The 27,643-nt window shown below is 42.2% G+C and overlaps 1 protein-coding gene across 1 annotated transcript in view; it reads left to right on the top strand.

Annotated features, from left to right (window-relative positions):
* Positions 1–23,728, top strand: part of LOC129541373 (cytochrome P450 2J2-like) — a 46,562-nt gene extending 22,834 nt beyond the window's left edge. Inside the window, exons 7-9 of the mRNA XM_088834854.1 lie at positions 265–452; positions 18,125–18,263; positions 22,807–23,728. Of these exons, the coding sequence (XP_088690980.1) occupies positions 265–452; positions 18,125–18,263; positions 22,807–22,985 (506 nt within the window). The 3' untranslated portion in view covers positions 22,986–23,728. The remainder of the gene's footprint in view (positions 1–264; positions 453–18,124; positions 18,264–22,806) is intronic.
* The last annotated feature ends 3,915 nt before the right edge of the window (positions 23,729–27,643 follow it).

The following is a 27,643-nucleotide window of genomic DNA, read 5'->3' as shown; positions in this document are numbered from 1 at the left end:
TTGATTTATCCTCACTAGTAAGATGAAACTAAGCTTCTACAAGCTTCAAGAACTAGCAGCAGAAATGTTGTTGAGCAAGAGTTTGGCACCAGACTAGTCTCACACCAGGGCCCACTTCGCACTTACATACCTCCCTGAGGAGCCATCTGGAGAGCTCACTATAGCTTTAGCCATTTAGATCCTGGTTATTCCATTCCTTAGCTTAACCAGGCCTAAGGAAATTTATGGAATATTAGAATAATACAGCCTCCTCTTATTTCCCAGAAAAAGTCCAGGCTGAGATCGACAGGGTTCTCGGCCAGTCACAGAAGGTGAGCACAGCAGCTCGAGAGTCCATGCCCTACACCAACGCTGTCATCCACGAGGTGCAGAGAATGGGGAACATCGTCCCCATGAACGTGCCCAGGGAGGTGACAGTGGACACCACCCTGAATGGATACCACCTGGTCAAGGTAATTAGAGACTCACTCACAGCCTCACATCTCCAAGCATATATTTTATTTATTTATTTATTTTTATTTTAATTGGAGACTAATTATTTTACAATATTGTATTGATTTTGCCATACATTGACATGAATCTGCCCAGGGTGTACTTGTGTTCCCCATCTTGAACCCCCTCCCACCTCCCTCCCCATCCCATCCCTCTGGTTCATCCCAGTACACCAGCCCCAAGCATCCTGTATAATGCATCGAAACCTGGATTGGCATTTCGTTTCACATATGATATTTTACATGTTTCAATGCCATCCTCCCAAATCATCCCACCCTACCCTCTCCCACAGAGGCCAAAACACTGTTCCATACATCTGTGTCTCTTTTGCTGTCTCGTATACAGGGTTATCATTACCATATTTCTAAATTCCATATATACACCTTATTATGCTGTATTGGTGCTTTTCTTTCTGGCCTACTTCACTCCGTATCATAGGCTCCAGTTTCATCCACCTCATTAGAACTGATTCAAATGAATTCTTTTTAACTGCTGAGTAATACTCCATTGGAACTCTGCATTCAGATGCTTATATCTTTCCTTTTCTCCTTTGCTTTTCGCCTCTCTTCTTTTCACAGCTATTTGTAAGGCCTCCTCAGACAGCCATTTTGCTTTTTTGCATTTCTTTTCCATGGGGATGGTCTTGGTACCTGTCTCCTGTACAATGTCACAAACCTTTGTCCATAGTTCATCAGGGACTCTATCTATCAGATCTAGTCCCTTAAATCTATTTCTTACTTCCACTGTATAATGATAAGGGATTTGATTTAGGTCATATCTGAGTGTTCTACTGGTTTTCCCTACTTTCTTCAATTTCAGTCTGAATTTGGCAATCAGGAGTTCATGATCTGAGCCACAGTCAGCTCCTGGTCTTGTTTTTGCTAACTGTATAGAGCTTCTCCATCTTTGGCTGCAAACAATATAATCAATCTGATTTCGGTGTTGACCATCTGGTGATGTCCATGTGTAGTATCTTCTCTTGTGTTGTTGGAAGAGGGTGTTTGCTATGACCAGTGCCTTCTCTTGACAAAACTCTATTAACCTTTGCCCTGCTTCATTCCGTGCTCCAAGGAAAAATTTGCCTGTTACTGTAGGTGTTTCTTGACTTGCTACTTTTGGATTCCAGTCCCCTATAATGAAAAGGACATCTTTTCTGGGTGTTCGTTCTAAAAGGTCTTGTAGGTCTTCATAGAACCGTTCAAATTCGGCTTCTTCAGCATTACTGGTTGGAGCATAGGCTTGGATTACTGTAATATTGAATAGTTTGCCTTGGAAACAAACAGAAATCATTCTGTCATTTTTAAGATTGCATCCAAGTACTGCATTTCGGACTCTTTTGTTGACCATGATGGCTACTCCATTTCTTCTAAGGGATTCTTGCCCACAGTAGCAGATATAATGGTCATCTGAGTTAAATTCACCCATTCCAGTCCATTTTAGTTCACTGATTCCTAGAATGTTGACGTTCCCTCTTGTCATCACCTGTTTGACCACTTCCAATTTGTCTTGATTCATGGACCTAACATTCTAGGTTCCTATGCAATATTGCTCTTTACAGCATCGGACCTTGCTTCTATCACCAGTCACATCAACAAATGGGTATTTGTTTTGCTTTGGCTCCATCCCTTCATTCTTTCTGGAGTTATTTCTCCACTGATCTCCAGTAGCATACTGGACACCTACCGACCTGGGGAATTCCTCATTCAGTATCCTATCATTTTGCCTTTTGATACTGTTCATGGGGTTCTCAAGGCAAGTATACTGAAGTGGTTTCTGGCAGAGTTCCAAAGAATAGCAAGGAGAGATAAGAAAGCCTTCCTCAGTGATCAATGCAAAGAAATAGAGGAAAACAACAGAATAGGAAAAACAAGAGATCTCTTCAAGAAAATTAGAGATATCAAGGGAACATTTCATGCAAAGACGGGCTCGATAAAGGACAGAAATTGTATGGACCTAACAGAAGCAGAAGATATTAAGAAGAGGTGGCAAGAATACACAGAAGAACTGTACAAAAAAGATCTTCATGATGAAGATAATCACGATGGTGTGATCACTCACCTGGAGCCAGACATCTTGGAATGTGAAGTCAAGTGGGTTTAGAAAGCATCACTACGAACAAAGCTAGTGGAGGTGATGGAATTCCAATTGAGCTATTTCAAATCCTGAAAGATGATGCTGTGAAAGTGCTGCACTCAATATGCCAGCAAATCTGGAAAACTCAGCAGTGACCACAGGACTGGAAAAGTTCAGTCTTCATTCTAATCCCAAAGAAAGGGAATGCCAAAGAATGCTCAAATTACCACACAATTGCACTCATCTCACACGCTAGTAAAGTCATGCTCAAGATTCTCCAAGCCAGGCTTCAGCAATATGTGAACCGTGAACTTCCAGATTTTCAAGCAGGTGTTAGAAAAGGCAGAGGCACCAGAGATCAAATTGCCAACATCCGCTGGATCATGGAGAAAGCAAGAGAGTTCCAAAAAACATCTATTTCTGCTTCATTGATTATGTCAAAGCCTTTGACTGTATGGATCACAATAAACTGTGGAAAATTCTGAAAGAGATGGAAATCCCAGACCACCTGACCTGCCTCTTGAGAAACCTGTATGCAGGTCAGGAAGCAACAGTTAGAACTGGACATGGAACAACAGACTGGTTCCAAATAGGAAAAGGTGTACGTCAAGGTTGTATATTGTCACCTTGCTTATTTAACTTATATGCAGAGTACATCATGAGGAACGCTGGGCTGGAAGAAGCTCAACCTGGAATCAAGATTGCTGGGAGAAATATGAATAACCTCAGATATGCAGATGACACCACCCTTGTGGCAGAAAGTGAAGAGGAACTAAAAGACTCTTGATGAAAGTGAAAGAGGAGAGTGAAAAGGTTGGCTTGAAGCTCAACATTCAGAAAACAAAGATCATGGCATCTGGCCCCATCACTTGATGGAAATAGATGGGGAAACAGTGTAAACAGTGTCAGACTTTATTTTGGGGGGCTCCAAAATCACTGTGGATGCTGATTGCAGCCATGAAATTATAAGACGCTTACTCCTTGGAAGGAAAGTTATGACCAACCTAGACAGCATATTGAAAAGCAGAGACATTACTTTGCCAACCAAGGTCCATCTATTCACGGCTATGGTTTTTCCAGTGGTCATGTATGGATGTGAGAGTTGGACTCTGAAGAAAGCTGATTGCCCAAGAATTGATGCTTTTGAAACTGTGGTGCTGGAAAAGACTCTTGAGAGTCCCTTGGACTGCAAGGAGATCCAACCAGTCCATTTTAAAGGAGATCAATCCTGGGTGTTCATTGGAAGGACTGATGCTAAAGCTGAAACTCCAATACTTTGGCCACCTCATGAGACGAGTTGACTCACTGGAAAAGACTATGATGCTGGGAGTGATTGAGGGTGGGTGGAGACGGGGACGACAGAGAAGGAGATGGCTGGATGGCATCACCAACTCGATGGGCATGAGTTTGAATGAACTCCGGGAGCTGGTGATGGACAGGGAGGCCTGCCGTGCTGTGATTCACCGGGTTGCAAAGACTCGGACATGACTGAGCGACTGAACTCAACTGAACTGAATATTCCATTGTGTATATGTACCACAGTGTTCTTATCCATTCGTCTGCTGGTGGACATCTAGGTTGCTTCCATGTCCTGGCTATTATAAGCAGTGCTGCGATGAACATTGGGGTACACGTGTCTCTTTCAATTATGTTTTCCTCGGTGTGTATACCCAGAAGTGGGATTTCTGGGTCATATCGCAGTTCTATTTCCAGTTTTTTAAGGAATCTCCACACTGCTCTCCATAGTTGTTATCCTAGTTTGCATTCTCACCAACAGTGTAAGAGGGTTCGCTTTTCTCCACACCCTCTCCAGCATTTATTGCTTGTAGACTTTTGGATAGCAGCCATTCTGACTGGTGTGAAATGATACCTCACTGTGGTTTTGATTTGCATTTCTCTGATTATGAGTCATGTTGAGCATCTTTTCATGTGTTTATTAGCCATCTGTATGTCTTATTTGGAGAAATGTATGTTTAGTTCTTTGGCCCATTTTTTTAATGGGTCGTTTATTTTTCTGGAATTGAGCTGCAGGAGTTGCTTGTATATTTTTGAGGTTAATCCTTTGTCAGTTGATTCATTTGCTATTATTTTCTCCCATTCTGAAGGCTGTCTTTTCACCTTGCTTATAGTTTCCATTGTTGTGCAGAAGCTTTTAATTTTAATTAGGTCCCATTTGATTATTTTTGCTTTTATTTCCATTACTCTGGGAGTTGGGTCATAGAGGATCATGCTGTGATTTATGTCGGAGAGTGTTTTTCCTGTGTCCTCCTCTAGGAGTTTTATAGTTTCTGGTCTTACATTTATATTTTTAATCCATTTTGAGTTTATTTTTGTGTATGGTGTTAGGGAGTGTTCTAGTTTCATTCTTTTACAGGTGGTTGACCAGGTTTCCCAGCACCAGTTGTTAAAGAGATTGTCTTTTCTTCATTGCATATTCTTGCCTCCTTTGTCAAAGATAAGGTGTCCATAGGTGCATGGATTTATCTCTGGGCTTTCTATTTTGTTCCATTGATCTATATTTCTGTCTTTATGCCAGTACCATACTGTCTTGATGACTGTTGCTTTGCAGTAGAAGTGAAGTCCAGCAGGTTGATTCCTCCAGTTCCATTCTTCTTTCTCAAGATTGCTTTAGCTATTCGAGGTTTTTTGTATTTCCATACAAATTGTGAAATTATCTGTTCTAGCTCTGAAAAATACCATTGGTAGATTGATAGGGTTTGCATTGAATGTTGCTTTGCAGTAGAAGTGAAGTCTGGCGGGTTGATTCCTCCAGTTCCATACTTCTTTCTCAAGATTGCTTTAGCTATTCGAGGTTTTTTGTATTTCCATACAAACTGTGAAATTATTTGTTCTAGCTCTGTGAAAAATACCGTTGGTAGATTGATAGGGGGTGCATTGAATCTATAGATTGCTTTGGGTAGCATACTCATTTTCACTATATTGATTCTTCTGATCCATGAACACGGTATATTTCTCCATCTATTATGTCCTCTTTGATTTCTTTCACCAGTGTTTTATAGTTTTCTATATATAGGTCTTTTGTTTCTTTAGGTTGATGTATTCCTAAGTATTTTATTCTTTTCGTTGCAACGGTGAATGGAATTGTTTCCTTAATTTCTTTCTATTTTCTCATTATTAGTGTATAGGAATGCAAGGGATGTCTGTGTGTTGATTTTATATCCTGCAACTTTGCTATATTCATATATATAATTTTCTGGTGGAGTTTTTAGGGTTTTCTATATATAGGATCATGTCATCTGCAAACAGTGAGAGTTTTACTTCCTTTTTTCCAATTTGGATTCCTTTTATTTCTTTATCTGCTCTGATTGCTGTGGCCAAAACTTCCAAAACTATGTTGAATAGTAGTGGTGAGAGTGGGCACTCTTGTCTTGTTCCTGACTTTAGGGGAAACACTTTCAATTTTTCACCATTGAGCATGATGTTTGCTGTCGGTTTGTCATATATAGCTTTTATTACGTTGAGGTATGTTCCTTCTATTCCCACCTTCTGGAGGGTTTTTATCATAAATGGATGTTGAATTTTGTCAAAGACTTTCTTTGCATCTATTGAGATAATCATATGCCTTTTATTTTTCAAATTGTTAATGTGGTGTATTACATTGATTTGTGGATATTGAAGAATCCTTGCATCACTGGGATAAAACCCACTTGGTCATGATGTATGATGCTTTTAATGTGTTGTTGGATTCTGTTTGCTAGAATTTTGTTAAGGATTTTTGCATCTATGTTCATCAGTGATAATGGCCTGTAGTTCTCTTTTCGGTGGCGTCTTTGTCAGGTTTTGGGATTAGGGTGATGGTGGTCCCATAGAATGAGTTTGGAAGTTTACCTTCCTCTGCAATTTTCTGGCAGAGTTTGAGTAGGATAGGTGTTAGGTCTTCTCTGAATTTTTGGTAGAATTCAGCTGTGAAGCCGTCTGGACCTGGGCTTTTGTTTGCTAGAAGATTTCTGGTTACAGTTTCAATTTCCGTGCTTGCGATGTGTCTGTTAAGATTTTCTCTTTCTTCCTGGTTCAGTTTTGGAAAGTTGTACTTTTCTAAGAATTTGTCCATTTCTTCCAAGTTGTCCATTTTATTGGCATATAGTTGCTGATAGTAGTCTCTTATGATCCTTTGTATTTCTGTGTTGTCTGTTGTGATGTCTCCATTTTCATTTCTAATTTTCTTGATTTGGTTTTTCTCCCTTTATTACTTGATGAATATGGCTAATGGTTTGTCAATTTTATTTACCCTCTCAAAGAACCAGATTTTGGTTTTGCTGATTTTTGCTATGGTCTCTTTTGTTTCTTCTGCATTTATTTCTGCCCTAATTTTTAAGATTTCTTTCCTTCTACTAACCCTGGGGTTCTTCATTTCTTCCTTTTCTAGTTGCTTGAGGTGTAGAGTTATTTAGTTGACTTTTTTCTTGTTTCTTGAGGTATGCCTGTATTGCTATGAACCTTCCCCTTAGCACTGCTTTGACAGTGTCCCAGAGGTTTTGTGTTGTTGTGTTTTCATTTTCATTCGTTTCTATGCATATTTTGATTTCATTTTTTATTTCTTCTATGATTAGTCGGTCATTCAGCAGCGTGTCATTCAGCCTCCATATATTGGGATTCTTAATAGTTTTTCTCCTGTAATTGAGATCTGGTCTTACTGCATTGTGGTCAGAAAAGATGCTTGGAATGATTTCAATTTTTTTTTAATTTACCAAGGCTAGATTTATGGCCCAGGATGTGATCTATCCTGGAGAAGGTTCTGTGTGCGCTTGAGAGGAAGGTGAAATTCATTGTTTTGGGGTTAAATTTTCTATAGATATCAATTAGGTCTAACTGGTCTATTGTATCATTTAACGTTTGTGTTTCCTTGTTAATTTTCTGTTTAGTTGATCTATCCGTAGGTGTGAGTGGGGTATTAAAGTCTCCCACTATTATTGTGTTATTGTTAATTTCCCCATTCATACTTGTTAGCATTTGTCTTACATATTGCAGAGCTCTATGTTGGGTGCTTGTATATTTATAATTGTTATATCTTCTTCTTGGATTGATCCTTTGATCATTATGTAGTGTCCTTCTTTGTCTCTTTACACAGCCTTCGTTTTAAAGTCTATTTTATCTGATATAAGTGTTGCTACTTCGGCTTTCTTTTGGTCTCTATTTGCATGCAATATCTTTTTCCAGCCTTCACTTTCAATCTGTATATATTCTTTGTTTCGAATTAGGTCTCTTGTAGACAACAAATATAGGGGTCTTGTTTTTGTATCCATTCAGCCAGTCTTGGTCTTTTGATTGGGGCATTCAACCCATTTACATTTAAGGTAATTATTGATAAGTATGATCCCATTGCCATTGACTTTATTGTTTGGGGTTCGAGTATATACACCCTTTCTGTGTTTCCTGTATAGAGAAGGTCATTTAGCATTTGTTGGAGAGCTGGTTTGGTGATGATGAATTCTCTGAGCTTTTGCTTGGCTGTAAAGCTTTTGATTTCTCCTTCATATTTGAATGAGATCCTTGCTGGGTACAGTAATCTGGGCTGTAGGTTATTTTCTTTCAACACTTTAAGTATGCCCTGCCATTCCCTCCTGGCCTGAAGAGTTTCTATTGAAAGATCAGCTGTTATCCTTACAGGAATCCCCTTGCATGTTATTTGTTGTTTTTCCCTTGCTGCTTTTAATATTTGTTCTTTGTGTTTGATCTTTGTTAATTTGATTAATATGTGTCTTGGGGTATTTCTCCTTGGGTTTATCCTGTTGGGGACTCTCTGGGTTTCTTTGACTTGGGTGATTATTTCTGTCTCCACTTTAGGGAAGTTTTCAACTATTATCTCCTCAAGTATTTTCTCATGGTCTTTCTTCTTGTCTTCTTCTTCTGGGACTCCTATGATTCGTATGTTGGGGAATTTAACATTGTCCCAGAGGTCTCTGAGATTGTCCTCATTTCTTTTAACTCTTTTTTTTTTTTCCTCTCTGTTTCATTTATTTCTACCCTTCTGTCTTCTGCCTCATTTATCCTATCTTCTGCCTCTGTTATTCTACTGTTTGTTCCCTCCAGAGTGTTTTTGATCTCATTTATTGCATTATTCATTGTATACTGACTCTTTTTTATTTCATCTAGGTCCTTGTTAAACCTTTCTTCCATCTTCTCAATCCTTGTCTCCAGGTTATTTATCTGTAACTCCATTTTTTTTCAAGAGTTTGGATCATTTTCACTATCATTATTCAGAATTCTTTATCAGGTAGATTCCCTATGTCTTCCTCTTTTGTTTGGTTTGATGGGCATTTATCCTGTTCCTTTACCTGCTGGGTATTTCTCTGCCTCTTCATCTTGCTTATATTGCTGTGTTTGGGGTGGCCTTTCCATATTCTGGCAGTTTGTGGAGTTCTCTTTATTGTGGAGTTTCCTCACTGTGGGTGGGGTTGGACGGGTGGCTTTTCAAGGTTTCCTGGTTACGGAAGGTTGTGTCAGTGTTCTGGTGGGTGAAGCTGGATTTCTTCTCTCTGGAGTGCAATGAAGTGTCCAGTAATGAGTTATGAGATGTCAGTGGGTTTGGAGTGACTTTGGGCAGCCTGTATATTGAAGCTCAGGGCTGTGTTCCTGTGTTGCTGCTGTGTTGTTGTCCATGGTATGTCTTGCTCTGGAACTTGTTGACCCTTCTGTGGTGCTTGGTTTCAGTGTAGGTATGGAGGCATTTGATGAACTTCTGTCGGTTAATGTTCCCTGGAGTCCGGAGTTCTCTAGTGTTCTCAGGATTTGGACTTAAGCCTCCTGCCTCTGGTTTTCAGTCTTATTCTTAAAGTAGCCTCAAGACTTCTCCATCTGTCACTTTGAAAGTCGTTCCCTCTGTTTTAGTTTCTTCTGTTTGCTGGTCTCTCCAGTGTCTAATTTCCACCCTGACACAATGGGGCGGTGGTGGACACTTTTTTAGGTTCTCTTGTTCAGTCGTGCTGTGGGGACGGAGGAACGCTACAAACAAATAACACTGGCATCTGTGGGGAGTGCTTGCAGTGTCTTGGCCACACTGGGTTTGCCCCCGTTCACGGCATGTGTGCTTTCCCAGTCTCTACTGCTTAGGCTGTAGGTTGCTCTGCCAGGAACTGTCTGAGGCTGGCTCTGGGTTGTATGCACTTCCCAAGTCTAAGCCGCTCAGGTTCAGGTACTCGGGTACTCCACAAAGGTGCAGACTTGGTTGGGCCTGCATTTTGTGCCCTTCCCCTGTCTGAGCAGCTCAGGTGACCAGGTGTTTGGCGAGCATGGTTGCTGCGACTTATTGCCTCTCCCATCCCTGCTGCTCGGTTTTCTGGTTTAACAACTGGCGCACCTTCTTAGGTGGACGTCAACTGTCCAGAATCCCAAGAAGTCTATGGTTAGCAACGAAGCCTGCTTGCAGTTTGGTAGATGATGACTCTCTGGGGCCGCGATTGCCCCCTTCTGCTCTGGCTACCCTCCCAGCGGGGAATGGGCCAGTCCGCAAGCTGGCTAGCTCTGCTCAGTCCTTTGTTCTGTGAGCGGGCCTGGTGGTGTCTTCAGTTCAGTTCAGTTCAGTTCAGTCGCTCAGTCATGTCCGACTCTTTGCGACCCCATGAATCAGAGCATGCCAGACCTCCCTGTCCATCACCAACTCCCGGAGTTCACTCAAACTCATGTCCATAGAGTCGGTGATGCCATCCAGCCATCTCATTCTCTGTCATCCCCATCTCCTCCCACCCCCAGTCCCTCCCAGCATCAGACTCTTTTCCAGTGAGTCAACTTGTCACATGAGGTGGCCAAAGTATTGGAGTTTCAGCTTTAGCTTCAGGTTAGGGCTTTTCACCTTTTCACTGGGTAGCTATCCCACAGTCTGCTTTGCTATCTCAAGTTAATTCCCTCAGATTGCCCTCGGGGTATTCAGGCCCATCCTTACTCTAAGCAATGTAGCCCACGCCTCCCAGCCCAGCCCCCACTTGCTAGTGGTGGATGCAGGTGTCTTTCCTGCTTCTCCACTGGGAGTTACCATTGGGCATGTAATCAGGTGGGTTTTATTTACTTATTTATTTTTCCTCCCGGTTATGTTGCCCTCTGAGGTTCCAAGGCTTGCCACAGACTCGCCAGTGAGAATGTTTCCTGGTGTTTGGAAACTTTTCTCGTTTTTAGGACTCCCTTCCTGGGACGGATCTCTGTCCCCACCTCTTTTGTCTCTCTTTTTATCTTTTATATTTTTTCCTACCTCCTTTCGAAGACAATGGGCTGCTTTTCTGGGTGCCTGATGTCCTCTGCCGGCATTCTGAAGTTTTGTGGAATTTACTCAGCGTTCAAATGTTCTTTGGATGAATTTGTGGGGGAGAAAGTGGTCTCCCCGTCCTATTCCTCCACCATCTTAGGACAGCCCCACAAGCTTATGTTTTTAAATGGTGTGAATCTCAACTGAAAAGTGACATGTTTTCTTCTCTTAAGGAAACACTTATCGGGAGAGGTATTTTTGCGGATGGAATACTAGATTTTTTCTTTCATTTGGGATCTTTAGAAGATTAGTTCAAATATATATAAATGTGTTCTGGAGGAGAAAGGGGATTCCTAGGTAAATGTGTTTATATTAAGACTGGCTTTTCTTTGCTATGAGATTGCTCAGTGTTCTTACTCCATGATGTGCCTTGTAAATATCTCTGGGGATACAGCTGAAGCAATTCTAAGTCAGACTTTGCTAGGAGGTCCTTTTGTTTGCCTTGGGAGAGCTTCTCACAGGATAGTGACCTGCCAGACTTACACTGGAAAATTCTGCTTCTTAATCCTGGGGGCAGAAAATGTTGACTTATGAGAGACGTGTGGGACCACTTGAACCAAAATCACATTATTACTGCTGTTTCTAACATAATATCCCCACAGGTATTGTTTCCAGAGTTAACTTACAGCCCCTTGATGGGACTACCTCAAAAGGGAAAAGATTCCAAGCCTCTGCAGTATTAAATAGCAGAAAAGAGGAGAAGGAAACCAATGCTTCCTTGGTTCCTAAAGCAGTCGGGACTATATAGATTCTTTCAAAATGTCTGATTCAGTCCTCAGAATAATTCTGCTATCCTCATTTTACGAATTTTAAATCCAGGCTCAGAGAGTGATTAATCTTGTTTAAGAATTCTCCGTTACAAAGTGGCAAGAGTTGGGTTCCAGAAACAGACTTGTTCTGAGTCCCAGGCTCATCCTTGTTGTCTACACCATGCTCTCTCTGTAAGAGTTGCTTTACTTTGACTTTAGAAGAGTCTCCCTGCAATTGTTCTCAATGGTTCTCTTAAATTCCCTGTGTTCACAGAGGAAATTCTGCTCTCTCTCTGCCCTGCTCTCTTAGGATCTCAGCAGATAGCTCTGATGTGCCCCCTAGTGCCCTCTCTGCACACTGCACATTCACAGTCTGCTTTCTCACCACCTTGGTCCATCTCTGTAGATGCATTGCAGTTGGTCTGAGTCCCTCTGTATGTGGAGCCCGGGTTGATCTCAAGGGAAAAGCACAGGAGCTTCTCCCGTGGACTCTCCTTGGTCTCTGTCCCTACAGAGCCTGTAAATGCAGCTATTCCTGCAGCAACTGCGTTTTCGGTTTTCTTGCTGATTGACCATCTTGTGTGTGAAATATGAGGTCTAAAGGTTTTCACAGGTGATCTTTGCATATTCACAGCAATATATTTAACTGCAAAGAACTATCATAACTCAAAAGATTCATTCCAACAGATTTTGTCTGATGTAATGTTCTATGAGACCCAAAAACAAACTAAATCTGATTTTTATTTTATTTATTTTAATTTGAAGAAAATTACAATTTTGTGGTGGTGTTTGCCATACATCAACATGAATCAGCCACAGCTGCACCTGTGTCACCATATCCTGAACCCCCCTCCCACTTTCCTCCCCACCCCAATCCTCAGGATTGTCCCAGGGCACCAGCTTTGAATGTCCTGCTTCATGCATCGAACTTGCACTGGTCATCTGTTTTACATATGATAATATACATGTTTCAACGCTGTTCTATCATATCTTCCCACCTTCACCTTCTCCCACTGAGTTCAATAATCTGTTCTTTACGTCTGTGTCTCTTTTGTTGCCTTGCATATAGGATCGTCATTACCATCTTTCTAAATTTATATACTGTATTGGTGTTTCTTTCTGACTTACTTCACTTTGTATAATAGGCTCCAGTTCCATCTATCTCATTAGAACTGACTCAAATGTGTTCTTCTTTATAGCTGAGTAATAGCCCATTGTGTATAGTACCACAACATTCTTATCCATTCGTCTGACAATGGACATCTTGGTTGCTTCCATGTCCTAGCTGTTGTAAACAATGCTGAAGTGAACATTGGAGTAAATGTGTCTCTTTCAATTCTGGTTTCCTCTGTGTGTATGCCCAGCAGTGGGATTGCTGGGTCATATGGCAGAATGGAACTGGAGGAATCAACTTCCCTGACTTCAGCCTATACTACCAAGCTACAGTCATCAAGACAGTATGGTACTGGCACAAAGACAGAAGTATAGATCAATGGAACAAAATAAAAAGCCCAGAGATAAATCCATGGGTCCCTTATCTTTTAGAAGGCAAAAATATACAATGGAGAAAAGACTATCTCTTTAACAGATGGTGCTGGGAAAACTGATCAACCACCTGTAAAAGAATGAAACTAGAACACTTTCTAACACCATACAGAAAAATAAACTCAAAATGAATTAAAGATCTAAATGTAAGACAAGAAACTATAAAACTCTTACAGGAAAACGTAAGCGGAACACTCTATCACGTAAATCACAGCAAGATCCTCTATGACCCACTTCCCAGAGTAATGGAAATAAAAACAAAAATAAACAAATGGGACCTTTGTTTATTAAGTAAAGTTAAAAGCTTTTGCACAATGAAGGAAACTATAAGCAAGGTTAATAAGGCAGCCTTCAGAATGGGGGGAAATAATAGCAAATGAAACAACTGACAAAGAATTAATCTCCAAAACATACAAGCAGTTCATGTAGCTCAATACCAGAGAAACAAACAACGCAATCCGAAAGTGGGCCAAAGAACTAAACAGACATTTCTCCAAAGAAGACACACAGATGGCTAACAAACACATGAAAAGATGCTCAACATCACTCATTTTTAGAGGCAATGGCAAGCCACTCCGGTACTCTTGCCTAGAAAATCACATGGATGGAGGAGCCTGGTGGGGTCGCTACTAGTTGGACACGACTGAGAGACTTCACTTTCACGCATTGGAGAAGGAAATGGCAACCCACTCCAGTGTTCTTGCCTGGAGAATCCCAGGGATGGGGGAGCCTGGTGGGCTGCCGTCTATGGGGTCGCACAGAGTTGGACACGACTGAAGCGACTTAGCAGCAGCAGCAGATCAAAACCACAGTGAGGTATCATCTCATACCGGTCAGAATGGCCACCATTAAAAAGTCGATAAACAGTAAATGCTGGAGAGGGTGTGGAGGCAAGGGAACCCTCTTACACTGTTGGTAGGAATGCAAACTGGAGCATGTCATGTGCAATGCTTCTCCACACAGCCCCAATATGGGAGTTCTGAAATATGGTTGCCAGGCTTCAGGATGAAACACTCTTTAGCAAGTGAAACTGACTAAAAACAAGAGAAAAGAAAATGAGGTAATGGATGCTTAAGAAAGCCAGGTACCTGACCAAGTATATACAATGAAAGTGATCCTCAAGTCATGTAAGATTTAGGTCCCACAAAGCTGGCCTTGTTGATTAGTTCAGGATAATGAAATAGAAGGACATCAACTTAACTCTTCTTATGTAAACACAAAAATCACAATTTTCTACTGGATGCTCAGTTGCTAAGTCATGTCCGACTCTCTAAGACTCCATGGACTGTACCCCACTAGGCTTTTCTGTCCATGGGATATTCTAGGCAAGATTACTGGAGTGGATTGCCATTTCCTTCTCCAAGGATCTGCTGAATAACCATTAACAAAATGGGTGAAACTTAATCAAAAAAGACATCCTAATTCCAGTTTTTAAGGAATCTCCACACTGTTCTCCATTGTGACTGTACTAGTTTGCATTCCCACCAACAGTGTAAGAGGGTTCCCTTTTCTCCACACCCTCTCCAGCATTTACTGCTTGTAGACTTTTGGATAGCAGCCATTCTGACTGGCTTGAAATGGTACCTCATTGTGGTTTTGACTTGCATTTCTCTTATAATGAGTGATGTTGAGCATCTTTTCAAGTGTTTGGATAAGAAGGCTGTGCACATATACACAATGGAGTATTCAGTTCAGTTCAGTTCAGTCGCTCAGTCGTGTCCGACTCTCCGCGACCCCATGAATCACAGCACGCCAGGCCTCCCTGTCCATCACCAACTCCCAGAGTTCACTCAAACTCATGTCCACAGAGTCGGTGATGCCATCCAGCCATCTCATTCTCCATCGTCCCCTTCTTCTCCCTCCCCCAACCTTTCCTAGCATCAGAGTCTTTTCCAGTGAGTCAACTCGTCGCATGAGGTGGCCAAAGTATTGCAGTTTCAGCTTTAGCATCAGTCCTTCCAATGAACACCCAGGATTGATCTCCTTTAGAATGGACTGGTTGGATCTACTCAGCCATTCAAAAGAATACATTTGAATCAGTTCTAATGAGATGGATGAAACTGGAGCCTGTTATACAGAGTGAAGTAAGCCAGACAGAAAAACACCAATACAGTATACTAAAGCATATATATGGAATTTAGAAAGATGGTAATGATAACCCTATATGTGAGACAGCAAAAGAGACACAGATGTGTAGAACAGTCTTTTGGACTCTGTGGGAGAGGGCGAGGGTCGGATGATTTGGGAGAATGGCATTGAAACTTGTAAAATATTATATGTGAAACGAATCGCCAGTCCAGGTGCAATGCATGAAACAGGGTGCTCGGGGCTGGTGTACTGGGATGACCCAAAGGGATGGGATGGGGAGGGAGATAGGAGGGGGGTTCAGGATGGGGAACACATGTACACCCAGGGCAGATTCATGTCAATGTATGGCAAAACCACTGCAATATTGTAGTTATTAGCCTCCAATTAAAATAAATAAATGTATATATATTTTAAAAAGACACCCTAAATACATAGCCAGTGGGAATTTGCCATATGATTCAGGGAGCTCAAACTGGTGCTCTATAACAACACAGAGGGGTAGGGTGGGGTGGGAGGGAGGATCAAGAGGGCAGGGACATATGTATACCTATAGCTGATACATGTTGAGGTACAGCAGAAACCCAGCACAATATTGTAAAGCAATTATCCTTAAATTAAAAATAAATAAAATTTTTAAAAGATACCCTAAATCCAAAGACAAAGAAGAAGCCACCACAAGATATCAGGAGGGGTGGAACTGCAACAAAATCAACTCCCATACCCACCAGGTGCTGTGCTTAGTCGCTCAATCCTGTCCACTCTTTGTGACCCCAAGGACTGTAACCCGCCAGGGACCTCTGTCCATGGGGATTCTCCAGGCAAGAATACTGGAGTGGGCTCCCATGCCCTCCTCCAGGGGATCTTTTCAATCCAGGGATCAAACCCAGGTCTCCCACATTGCAGGTGGATTCTTTACAGTCTGAGCCACCAGGGAAGCCTACTTGTCGGGTGGGCAACCTGCCAACTGGAAAACAATGATACTACAGAAGTTCTGCCACAGTAATGAAAATCGTGAGCCCCAAGGCAGGCATTCCAGCCTAGGGGTCTGGTGACAGTAGGAGGAGAACCCAGAGAATGTAGCTATAAAGATGAGCAGATTCTGATCTCAGGAATTCCACAGGGCTGGAAGGAAAAAGGACAGTCTTGGAGGGCACACACAAGACTGTGGACTGTGTGCACACCAGCACACAGGCAAGTAAAGCAGTGACCTCATAAGAGGTCACTAGTGTTGGAGGGTCACTAGTGTTGGAGGGTCACCTTTAGAGGCAGGGGCAGCACAACTCACAGCAGGAACAAAGACACTTAGAGCAGCAGCTCCAGCAGATACTCATTGGCATGAGGATGCCCAGAGGTTGCCATGCAAAGCGGCCTGGAAAATAATTGGGAACAAATGACAAATTGAGAAACCGAAAGAGACTTGATGTAGTAAGCATGCAGGCAGAAGGATGATGCCTCAGAGTGGGCAGGTGATGTGCCTATAATCTAAGAGAGATGGAAGTCATTAAGGGGTATCTCAGTTCAGTTCAGTCGCTCAGTCGTGTCTGACTCTTTGCAACCCCATGAATCACAGCACGCCAGGCCTCCTTGTCCATCACCAACTCCCAGAGTTCACTCAAAATCATGTCCATCGAGTCTGTGATGCCATCCAGCCATCTCATTCTCTGTCGTCCCCGTCTCCTCCTGCCCCCAATCCCTCCCAGCATCAGAGTCTTTTCCAGTGAGTCAACTCTTCTCATGATGTGGCCAAACTATTGGAGCTTCAGCTTTAGCATCAGTCCTTCCAATGAACACCCAGGATTGATCTCCTTTAGAATGGACTGGTTGGATCTCCTTGCAGTCCAAGGGACTCTCAAGAGTCTTCTCCAGCACCACAGTTCAAAAGCATCAATTCTTCGGCAGTCAGCTTTCTTCACAGTCCAACTCTCACATCCATACATGACCACTGGAAAAACCATAGCCTTGACTAGATGGACCTTGGTTGGCAAAGTAATGTCTCTGCTTTTCAATATGCTGTCTAGGTTGGTCATAACTTTCCTTCCAAGGAGTAAGCGTCTTTTAATTTCATGGCTGCAATCACCATCTATTGAGGTCCAAATATGGTGGGTGGATAGGAGTGACATAATTAAATCATGTCCAAAGCTAACTCAGCTTTCAATGTTTCCAGCACATTGAAGGGGAAAGAAAGGATATGGATGTAGTTAGGACTAATGTAGGAGTGTCGGAAACCAAGGTAGTAACTTGGACCAGGCAGTGATGAACCTAAAATGGAGGTGATAGAATCAAGCGAAAACTCAGGTGAAGTTGCCCAGCCCAGTGAAGCGCTGGATGAAGGCAAAATGAGGGAAAAGGAAGCATTAAGGTGGACTCCTGAGTTTCTTGCTGCATACCAGGAAGGATAGTGGTTTCTTCCACTTGGTGACCTTATTCTATTATTAAACTTTCTGTGGAATTTACTATATAATGGAGGGAAGAGAATGTGAGAAACTTAGATGAATGAGACATTTTTCATGTTGGACAAACTGCCATAGTTACCACTTGAGTAAGCAGCTGGGTCAATTTTGATCTAGAACTGCCTGCCCACTGTCACATTATTTATATATGTTTCATACATGTTCATTGATGCATATGTGTTCCCTCCCAAGTTCTACACTGACAAGTCCCTGCAGAGATCCATTCTGCACTAAGAACAGTCACACTTCCCTGATAAATTCCCAGCAGACAATTCCAGTCCATCAGTGTAAGCTGTCCCATGGCAAAAAAACAGTGCTAGGGACTGGGTTGAGAAGGTGGTGGGTTGGTGAGGCTGAGGGAGTTCAGGGTGCTGTCAGCCCAGGTGTGGGAGAGCCAGAGGACTGCCGCCCCTCTGTACATGTATGTTGTGTGGGTCAAGTCTTGCCTGAGAGTCTTCTGCTTTCTCCAGGGATCCCTGGTCCTGACCAACCTGACTGCACTTCACAGGGACCCTGCAGAGTGGGCCACCCCTGATACGTTCAATCCAGAGCATTTTCTGGAAAATGGACAGATTAAGAAAAGGGAATCCTTTCTGCCTTTCTCAATAGGTGAGTAGTAAGAAATTTGTGTGTGGGAACCCAGGACTCCTCTCTCTGCCCTTGCCTACTCTTCTCCTTGTGATGCTTTGCTTTAGTTGGAACGTCTGCAGATAGCCCTGCCCAGGATAACTCACTCTGGCTGTGGTTGCACCTCAAGATTCCCTGGGCTGAGCATCCCCAGGACTCTTGCTTTTACTTCCTAAGCCCTGGCTTGACTCTGATGGAGATTTCAGCTTCACATTGTTTTGTCCCTGCCAACAATGGGGACAGAAGCTTAGCCTCCTCCTGTTGCCCATAAAGAAGTTTGGAACCTTACCATCTGAGTAGAGTTTTAAGTGTTCCAAGATCTTTTTAGGGCTTCCCACTCACAAAAATGTAAAGTGAATTACTACGAAAGGCATGGGGGAAGTGCCAGTAAAGGAGCTGCTTGTCTGTCATTATGGGCATCGGCAAGGGACTCGGTGCCATGGACTTAGGTAGATGAGATTCTACTCTTTAAGATCTTCCTGAAGAGGTCTTTTTAAATTTTGCCTTTTTAAATTCTAATAACCCTTTACAAGTATAGTTACATCATTCACATGGTGCACGACCTGACATGTATGAAAGAGAATGCAGGGAAACGCTCTCTCATGTTTCCAAGGCAGCCAGTTCCAAAAGCTCCAAAAGCTCCAAATGTTTTTACTCATAACTGTGAAATGAGTAACAAATTTCTTCGTATGTTCCAGATAATGAGTTATGTATTTTGTTGAGATCGTTTCGAATAATTTCCCAAATCCTTAATTCTATAAATGTTTCCTGAGCACCTGTTATGTGTAAAGTATTCAGTCCTGAGGATATGAAAAATGATTCAGTAGACAAAAATACCGTGCAACTCTCGTGAACCATTTGTTCCCCTGTAACCTTCCAAGGTTCAAACTTGAATCACCACTTTGGGTTTAAGGAAGGTATCTGAAGTTTAGCAGGGTCAACTATGGAATGTACTGTCATAGAAGTCATGGGGGCAGTCCTAGGACGGAGAGCTGTTCAGGTTTATCAACACTAATGCCTCTGCCTCTTCCTAACTGTCTCCTAAAACAGTAACTATTGCTACACTGAGTTGACATTCTGAAATTCATAGTAGTTTTCTTATCATTCAGTTAAATTAAATACAGATTAATTTTATGTGACAGTATCATTTTGCTGATCATGCCACAAAGGCACAGAGAGGAAGGCTCTGGAATTTGACCCCATGTAGGCATGATCCAAAGGCCAGGCTTTCCTGCTATAGGACACTGTCCTGAGTGTATCTGAACTCATTCGATTAGATCTTCTGTGTCTTTCCTGTCCAGTTCTGTGCCACCTTTGCTCACATTGGGCAAGTCACTTTCTAATCTGAAAGCAGAAATGAGATGTAAGAAAACCTTCTAGTCTTCCTGTCTACAAGAGCTTCAGGTTTCCTATTATACTACAAAGTTTTAGTTGTTTTAAGTGTTATAAGTATTCTTCCTTAAGTTTTTGTTGTTGTTGTGAGAGTTGTAACACACCCTTCTAATTACAGATTTTATTTGCAAGGAAATTATTTTATTTAATATGTACAGCAATCCAGTTATTAGCATTTTGACAGGAAAGACATCAGTATTTCCTTTCCCAATGTAAAGAAATTAGGATTTAGAGAAAGCTGTTTCTTACCCAAGGTCATGTGCCCAAGGAATTGGCAGAAAACAGCCTAACACTCGTTTGTTTTTTTTATAAAATTTTTTTGTAAAGTAGAGTCAATTTACAATATTGTGTTACTTTCAGTAACAGCAAAGTGATTCAGTTATACATTTATATTTATAAATATATATATGTGTGTGTGTGTATATATACACACACACACCTTTTTTTTTTGTCGTTTTAGTTTTTTTCCCTTACAAGTTACTACAAAATATTGGTTTACTTCCCTGAGCTATACAGTAGGTCCTCATTGGTTATGTATGAAGTTCTAATCTAGTGTGCTCCCTAACACAATTAGAATGTAACACGTTTACTTACTTAAAAGCCCTTCCTTTTTAAGATTCACCAAGTTCATGTCATATGTATCAATTGTTATATTGCTTTATTACAAAGGTGGTAAACTCAGTGATGTAAAACAGTAAGTACGCATTGTTGCCGGAAGTCTCCAATTGGGCTGGGAGCTTGCCTGATCTTATCTGGGCTCTCTTGCCTGTGTAGGAGGTCAGATGACTGAAGACTGATCTAGGACTACCTTGGCTGGGTCAGTGGGGCTCTTTTCCAAGTTTCCTCCTCCAGCAAGCTAATCCCAGCTGGTATACGTGCAGATGATAAGACCAGGAGGGAGAAAAGCACACAGTGCCTCCTAAAGGCCAGGCTGGGAACTGGCAACCATCATTCCCACTGCATTCCGGGGCCCATGCAGGTCATACTGTGAGCCCCAGTTCAAGGGAAAGGGGAAAAAGCACAGTTTTTATGGGAGAGGGGGAAAATGGAACAAGTGTTGCAATCAGGTAATATCACTCTTTCTGCCTGAGAAGAATGAAATTCATAGAAGGTAAGCAATTTGGGGTTTTCCTCAGCTGTGGCAGAATGCAGCCTACCTAAATGGAGTAGGAAAGAGAAACCTGAGAAATGCTCTGAATCAAAAAGTCAACACTGCTATTAGGCTTTTCTCTCACCACACTCCCATTTGGGGCACAGTTGCTTTGACTCATTGTTGATCCAGCACTTTGTAAAGAAAGATTCCTTGAAGAATGGGGTGTGGAGAGCTCCTTCCCTTCTCTTGGAGAGGCGATCACGTGTGGAATTAGGACACACACACACAGTCAGGGCAGATGGCAAAGGTATTGTTGCAAACATTTTCTTTTTGTTCTTCATTTAAGTTTTTCCCTTTTGATGCAGCAAAGCAGCAGACATCTTCATGAAAGACAAGAGGCTGAGTCCTCATTTTTCAGAATAATCACTGGATCACAGGAGACAAGAAGAGAAAGATCTTTTTTCAGAAACCCTAGACCAATTCTCTCATTCCTGGTGAGATGATTGATCTAGTTATTTAGTGGGATCACCAAGAAGAAGGTCCACATTTCCCGTAGTCCAGAATGAAGTTGTAGAATCAAGTAGCCCTCCTTTTCATGATTTTAAAATCAAATTCGTATCTCCTGTATTACTCATATCTTTGTCCAGCCACATAATGTAGTTAGGAGATTATTTCACAAGTTTGACAACTGAAAATGGTTTAGGTTGGGGATAATATTTACTCATAGCCCACAACTGGTTACTGATGAAACAAACACTGTAAACCTGGACCCTGACTCTGTGGGTCCATTTTTGTCACAAATCTGTATTACTCGAGGAGAATTTGCAGTATTTACAATACAGCTGGTTTGGTACCATTTGAACAAATTTCTTCATTTGCTGCATTTTTAACTTATGTCCTCATTGTTCTATTAGTGATGTGTTAAAGAGATCAGAGAGAGGGGAAGAGAGATGATTAGAAACTGCTAGTGGGAAACACAGGCACACAGGCACAAAATTATATAAAAAGGACATAATTCTGAAGCATATTTTGATTAAACACATTTGCAGACATTTTCTAATCTTATTTTTCAACAACGGCTTACAGGCAGAGGACAAAACTGAGGCATACATACAATAACTATTTTTGAAGAGTATTTTATGACATGGGGGAAAACCAAAGTAACAATAGCAATGCCTAGAATTAAGTACAGAGAGTAATCACAGTGACGGGTGTGCAGGAGAATCTTTACAAAGACAGTGAGGAAATACGTCAAATGTTAACAAGGGTTTTGTCTGGATTATGGGATTACAAAGATCTTCTATATCTTTATACTTCTCAGACTTCTTTTTTCATTTTTGCAGTGAACATGTATTGATTAGTGAGAAAGTAAGTTATTAAAACACCCACAAGAGAGATAATGGAGACCCGAGTAGGGTATTGTAAACCAAGTCGGGAGGAGGGCATCTCGAAGGGGAGGGGCTGGGGGAAGCCTGGAAGAGATGGTGCAGAGGTGGGATGAGAGGGGGTCAGCCCTGCCCGGGGAGCCCTGGCAGGGAGATTCCCAGTCATGATGAAGGGAAACATGACGTAGAGAGAAGATGCCTCATACTTGAGAAGCCTTGATCTGATGTTCACTTCCTTACACTGCTCAACCGTTTTTTTTTTTTTTTAATACAATGATGGAAAAATATTAAAACAGAAGTTTGCTTTTTGTCTGCTTTGGTCATCATCATTTCCTAATGGATTTTTGAAAGACTTTAGGCTAGACGCCATTTGCAGGTCAACCCAGCCCCTCTCTTGTTCTGTCCAAGCCTGCACCTACACCCTGTGACTCACCATCCTGACCCCTGAAAGCACTGAGCTGTGCAATTATAGATTCTCTTAGCTGGGCTTAGGTTTACAAGGTGGTTGCCATGAAATAAGCCAACTACATAAAGGCCAGGGCCTATCAGGCTCTCACTTTGCTCAGGTTTTTTAAGACGTGGTACAAGATTTCAGTCCTTGCAAGACACAGTCACCACCTGAGCAGGTAACTCAAGTCATATTTTTGTCTTTTAGGAAAGCGGATGTGCCTTGGGGAACAATTGGCCAGGATGGAGTTGTTTATTTTCTTTACTTCACTTCTGCAAAAATTTACCTTCAGACCTCCAGAGAATGAGAAGCTGAGCCTAAAGTTCAGAGCAAGCCTGACCAACTCCCCGGTCAGCTACCGCCTCTGTGCTATTCCTCGGGTCTGAAGTTGTTGAGATGGGGAGGAGAAGGAAAGCAAGAAGAATGGGCCTGTTCCCCCCAAGGCAGAGCGCATGCTCAGAAGTGAGGGAGCAGCATTCAGTGCCTCTAGGACAGGTCATAGGACCTGGACTCAGAGGAAACTGGATCCAAACCCCAGCTTTACCGTCTCCAGTGGGACCTCGGGCAAATCAGTTATGTTGTGAGTGATTTCATTTTCAAATGGGAAATATAAGGTGTACAATAATTTCTTCTCTAAAGGAAAAACTAATGGAATGATCAGAGGAAAGAAAGGGCTTTAAATGGCTTGGAAATCATAAAGCACGTCATAAAATTCATATTTGTGATCTGCCACTTTCTGTGTCCTTCCTTAGACAAAAATTTGCTCCTGGCCTGTTGAGATAGCCTGGGTCAAATTGATGCCAAATGATGGATAAGAGTTAGAAGTTGGGCCCTGGGGCAGCCACGGAGGTCAGCCAGAAAGACCCTCATACTTGGTAGCATTGGGCAGCTTATCCTGCTTGTGCCCCAGACTGGCACCTGGGAAGTCAGGAGGGCAGGTAGATTCCTGATTGATAAGCACAGTTCTATGGAAAAGCAGTTTCTCTGGTTTACCTAAGAAAACACTACCTTGGCCTTGGACACCAGAGCCAAAAAAATATCACCAAATTTAAACAAACATGGAAAGCAAGTTGGGGGAAGTAAATGTGGAAATATTTTCTGACTTTAAGGTGCCTTCTTACCTTAAACCTCCCTCATGCATTATTTCCCAACCCCCTTATTGTTGAGAACATGGTGGTTGTGAGATATTTTCTTAAAAATTGATTGTCATCTTTGGAGAAATGTCTGCTTAGTTCTTTGGCCTGAGAAATTAGCCTGCAATTAAAATTTTAAAAAATTGATTGTCACTGTGATTGACATGTATCCCCAGCCTAAACACAGCTGATGAGCATTGACAGAGTATAGTATCGAAGGAGACAGAAATGCAGGAATCCTGCTCAGCCCTCCTGTGTGGGTGCTAAGGAGAGAAAATGCCATCAACTGGAAGGCCAGGTCCCACTGAGAAACCATGGGGTTGGGATGCCAACCTGCATGCAGACAAGCAGTGAAACCTGGTAAACTGCATTAACCCTTATAGAAGGTCTTTCTTCCTAAGGCTGTTAGAATTAAGGAATTTAAATAGCTCAGAGTAAAAAGAGCCATGAAGACATGGGACTCTTAAATCCTGTTGTTGAGATTCAGAGAAAAGCTGAATCAGTGGGCACCATTAGAAAAGGAAATAGAAAGAGGGAGGGAGGGAGAGAGTGTCTGACTGGATCTATCCTAAGTCTGTCAAAGCCGATTGGAAGTTGAGGAGAAGTGGTTGTGTTTCCTAAAGTGCATGGGGAGCGTTTGAGCTAGACTAGAACTCACTTCATGGAAAAGAGACAGGGAAAAAGTGGACACATTAGTGGAGGTTATTTTCTTGGGCTCCAAGATCACTGCAGATGGTGACTGCAGCCATGAAATTAAAAGACGTTTGCTCCTTGGAAGAAAAGCTATGACAAACCAAGACAGCATTAAAAAGCAAAGACATCACTTTGCCAATAAAGATCTGTATAGTCAAAGCTATGATTTTCCAATTGTCAGTCATACAAATGTCAAAGTTGAACCATAAAGAAGGTTGAGCGCTGAAGAATTGATTCTTTCAAATTGTAGTGCTGGAGAAGACCCTTGAGAGTCCCTTGGGCAACAAGGAAATCAAACTAGTCAATCCTAAAGGAAATCAACCCTGAATATTCATTGGAAGGACTGATGCTGAAGCTGCAATACTTTTGGCCACGTGATGCAAAGAGCTGACTCACTGGAAAAGACCCTGATTCTGGGCAAGGTTGAGGGCAGGAGGAGAAGGGGGCGAAAGAGGATGAGATGCTTGGACGGCATCACCGACTCGATGGACATGAGTTTGAGCCAACTCCGGGAGTTGGTGATGGACAGGGAAGACTAGCATGCTTCAGTCCATGGGGTCACAAAGAGTTGGACACGACTGAGTGACTGATCAACAGCAGCAGGAAACTGAGAGCGCCAGCTGCATCACCCGAATACACTTTCTTTGTTCAGTTCAGTTCAGTTCAGTCGCTCAGTCGTGTCTGACTCTCCGCGACCCCATGAATCACAGCACGCCAGGCCTCCCTGTCCATCACCAAATCCTGGAGTACACTCAAACTCACGTCCACAGAGTCGGTGATGCCATCCAGCCATCTCATTCTCCGTCGTCCCCTTCTCCTCCCACCCCCAACCTTTCCCAGCATCAGAGTCTTTTCCAGTGAGTCAACTCGTCGCATGACGTGGCCAAAGTATTGCAGTTTCAGCTTCAGCATCAGTCCCTCCAATGAACATCCAGGATTGATCTCCTTTAGAATGGACTGGTTAGATCTCTTTGCAGTATAAGGGACTCCCAAGAGTCTTCTCCAACACCACAGTTCAAAAGCATCGATTCTTCGGCGATCAGCTTTCTTCACAGTCCAACTCTCACATCCATACATGACCACGGGAAAAACCATTGCCTTGACTAGACGGACCTTAGTTGGCAAAGTAATGTCTCTGCTTTTTAATATACTTTCAAGGTTGGTCATAACTTTCCTTCCAAGGAGTAAGCATCTTCCAATTTCATGGCTGCAATCAGCATCTGCAGTGATTTTGGAGCCCAAAAAACAAAGTCTGACATTGTTTCCACTGTTTTTCCATCTATTTCCCATGAAGTGATGGGACCAGATGCCATGATCTTCGATTTCTGAATGTTGAGCTTCAAGCCAACCTTTCCACTCTCCTCTTTCACTTTCATCAAGAGGCTTTTGAGTTCCTCTTCACTTTCTGCCATAAGGGTAGTGTCATCTGCATATCTGAGGTTATTGATATTTCTCCCAGCAATCTTGATTCCAGCTTGTGCTTCTTCCAGCCCAGCATTCCTCATGATGTACTCTGCATATAAGTTAAATGAGCAAGGTGACAATATACAAACTTGACGCACACCTTTTCCTATTTGGAACCAGTCTGTTGCTCCATGTAAGAAAGACTTCCTCAGTGATCAATGAAAAGAAATAGAGGAAAACAACAGAATAGGAAAAACAAGAGACCTCTTCAAGAAAATTAGAGATTCCAAGGGAACATTTCATGCAAAGATGGGCTCAATAAAGGACAGAAATGGTATGGACCTAACAGAAGCAGAAGATATTAAGAAGAGGTGGCAGGAATACACAGAAGAACTGTCCAAAAAAATCTTCACGACCCAGATAGTCACGATAACGTGATCACTGACCTAGAGCCAGACATCTTGGAATGTGAAGTCAAGTGGGTCTTAGAAAGCATCACTACGAACAAAGCTAGTGGTGGTGATGGAATTCCAGTTGAGCTCTTTCAAGTCTTGAAAGATGATGCTGTGAAAGTGCTGCACTCAATATGCCAGCAGATTTGGAAAACTCAGCAGTGGCCACAGGACTGGAAGAGGTCAGTCTTCATTCCAATCCCAAAGAAAGACAATGCCAAAGAATGCTCAAACTACCGCACAATTGCACTCATCTCACACGCTAGTAAAGTCATGCTCAAAATTCTCCAGGCCAGGCTTCAGCAGTATGTAAACCGTGAACTCCCAGATGTTCAAGCAGGTTTTAGAAAAGGCAGAGGAACCAGAGATCAAATTGCCAACATCCGCTGGATCATGGAGAAAGCAAGAGAGTTCCAGAAAAAACATGTATTTTTGCTTCAATGACTATGCCAAAGCCTTTGACTGTGTGGATCACAATAAACTGTGGAACATTCTGAAAGAGATGGGAATCCCAGACCACCTGACCTGCCTCTTGAGAAACCTGTATGCAGGTCAGGAAGCAACAGTTAGAACTGGACATGGAACAACAGACTGGTTCCAAATAGGATAAGGTGTACACTTTCTTTGTAATCTCTTGGAAAGTTGCCTCTCTGGAAAGCACTGCAAGTTACATTTCTAGAATAAAAGGAATCAAACCAGACCTCCAACTTCCTGAACATCTGAGACCTTGTCTTCCACTCTTTATTCCCCCAATCAGTTCATCCTCTTTGGAGACTAACAATTGGCCCAAATACTTTTCATTATGTGCTCAGTCTCCTAAATTATAAAATATAGGGCTTTGTATAGTCATCTCTGAGGTCCATTCCTACTCTGTTGTGCATTTTCCATGACTCTATAAGGGCAGGCATTTACGTACTCCCATGGGATCAATGGAAGACCCCTGGACACTCATCTGGCCTGATAGATGCAATGGGGCCCAGACCCAAGTAGCATGTGACCACAATTAACCAGAATCTTAGGACACAGGACTGAGGGTAGGTGAACTTTCTGCCCATACAAAACGTCTCTTCTTTTCTCAAAAGCTCACTGAGAGACTGTAAAATAAAAATTCTTGATCTGTGAAAGCATTACAAAATAATTTTTGTTTTCTGTCCTTTCATAAGTCTCTTATTCCTCATCTCTTTTGGAAGCTCCAGATTCCCTCTCCCTCTTCCTTTGTGTCTGTGTCTGACACATAGCATGCCAGTATATGACATGTCCTGTGACATCATGGATGAGGCACTGACTTTCCTGAAAAGCACCTAGGTTGTAAATATTCCTTTCACCTCTGTCTTGCATGGGTCTCAAACAGACCCACTTTAG

This window comes from Moschus berezovskii, chromosome 4, assembly GCF_049115385.1.
Source record: "Moschus berezovskii isolate FMDL1 chromosome 4, NW_MosBer_1.0, whole genome shotgun sequence".
In the NCBI taxonomy this organism is placed as follows: domain Eukaryota; kingdom Metazoa; phylum Chordata; class Mammalia; order Artiodactyla; family Moschidae; genus Moschus; species Moschus berezovskii.
This window is presented reverse-complemented; position numbering and strand designations above follow the sequence as displayed.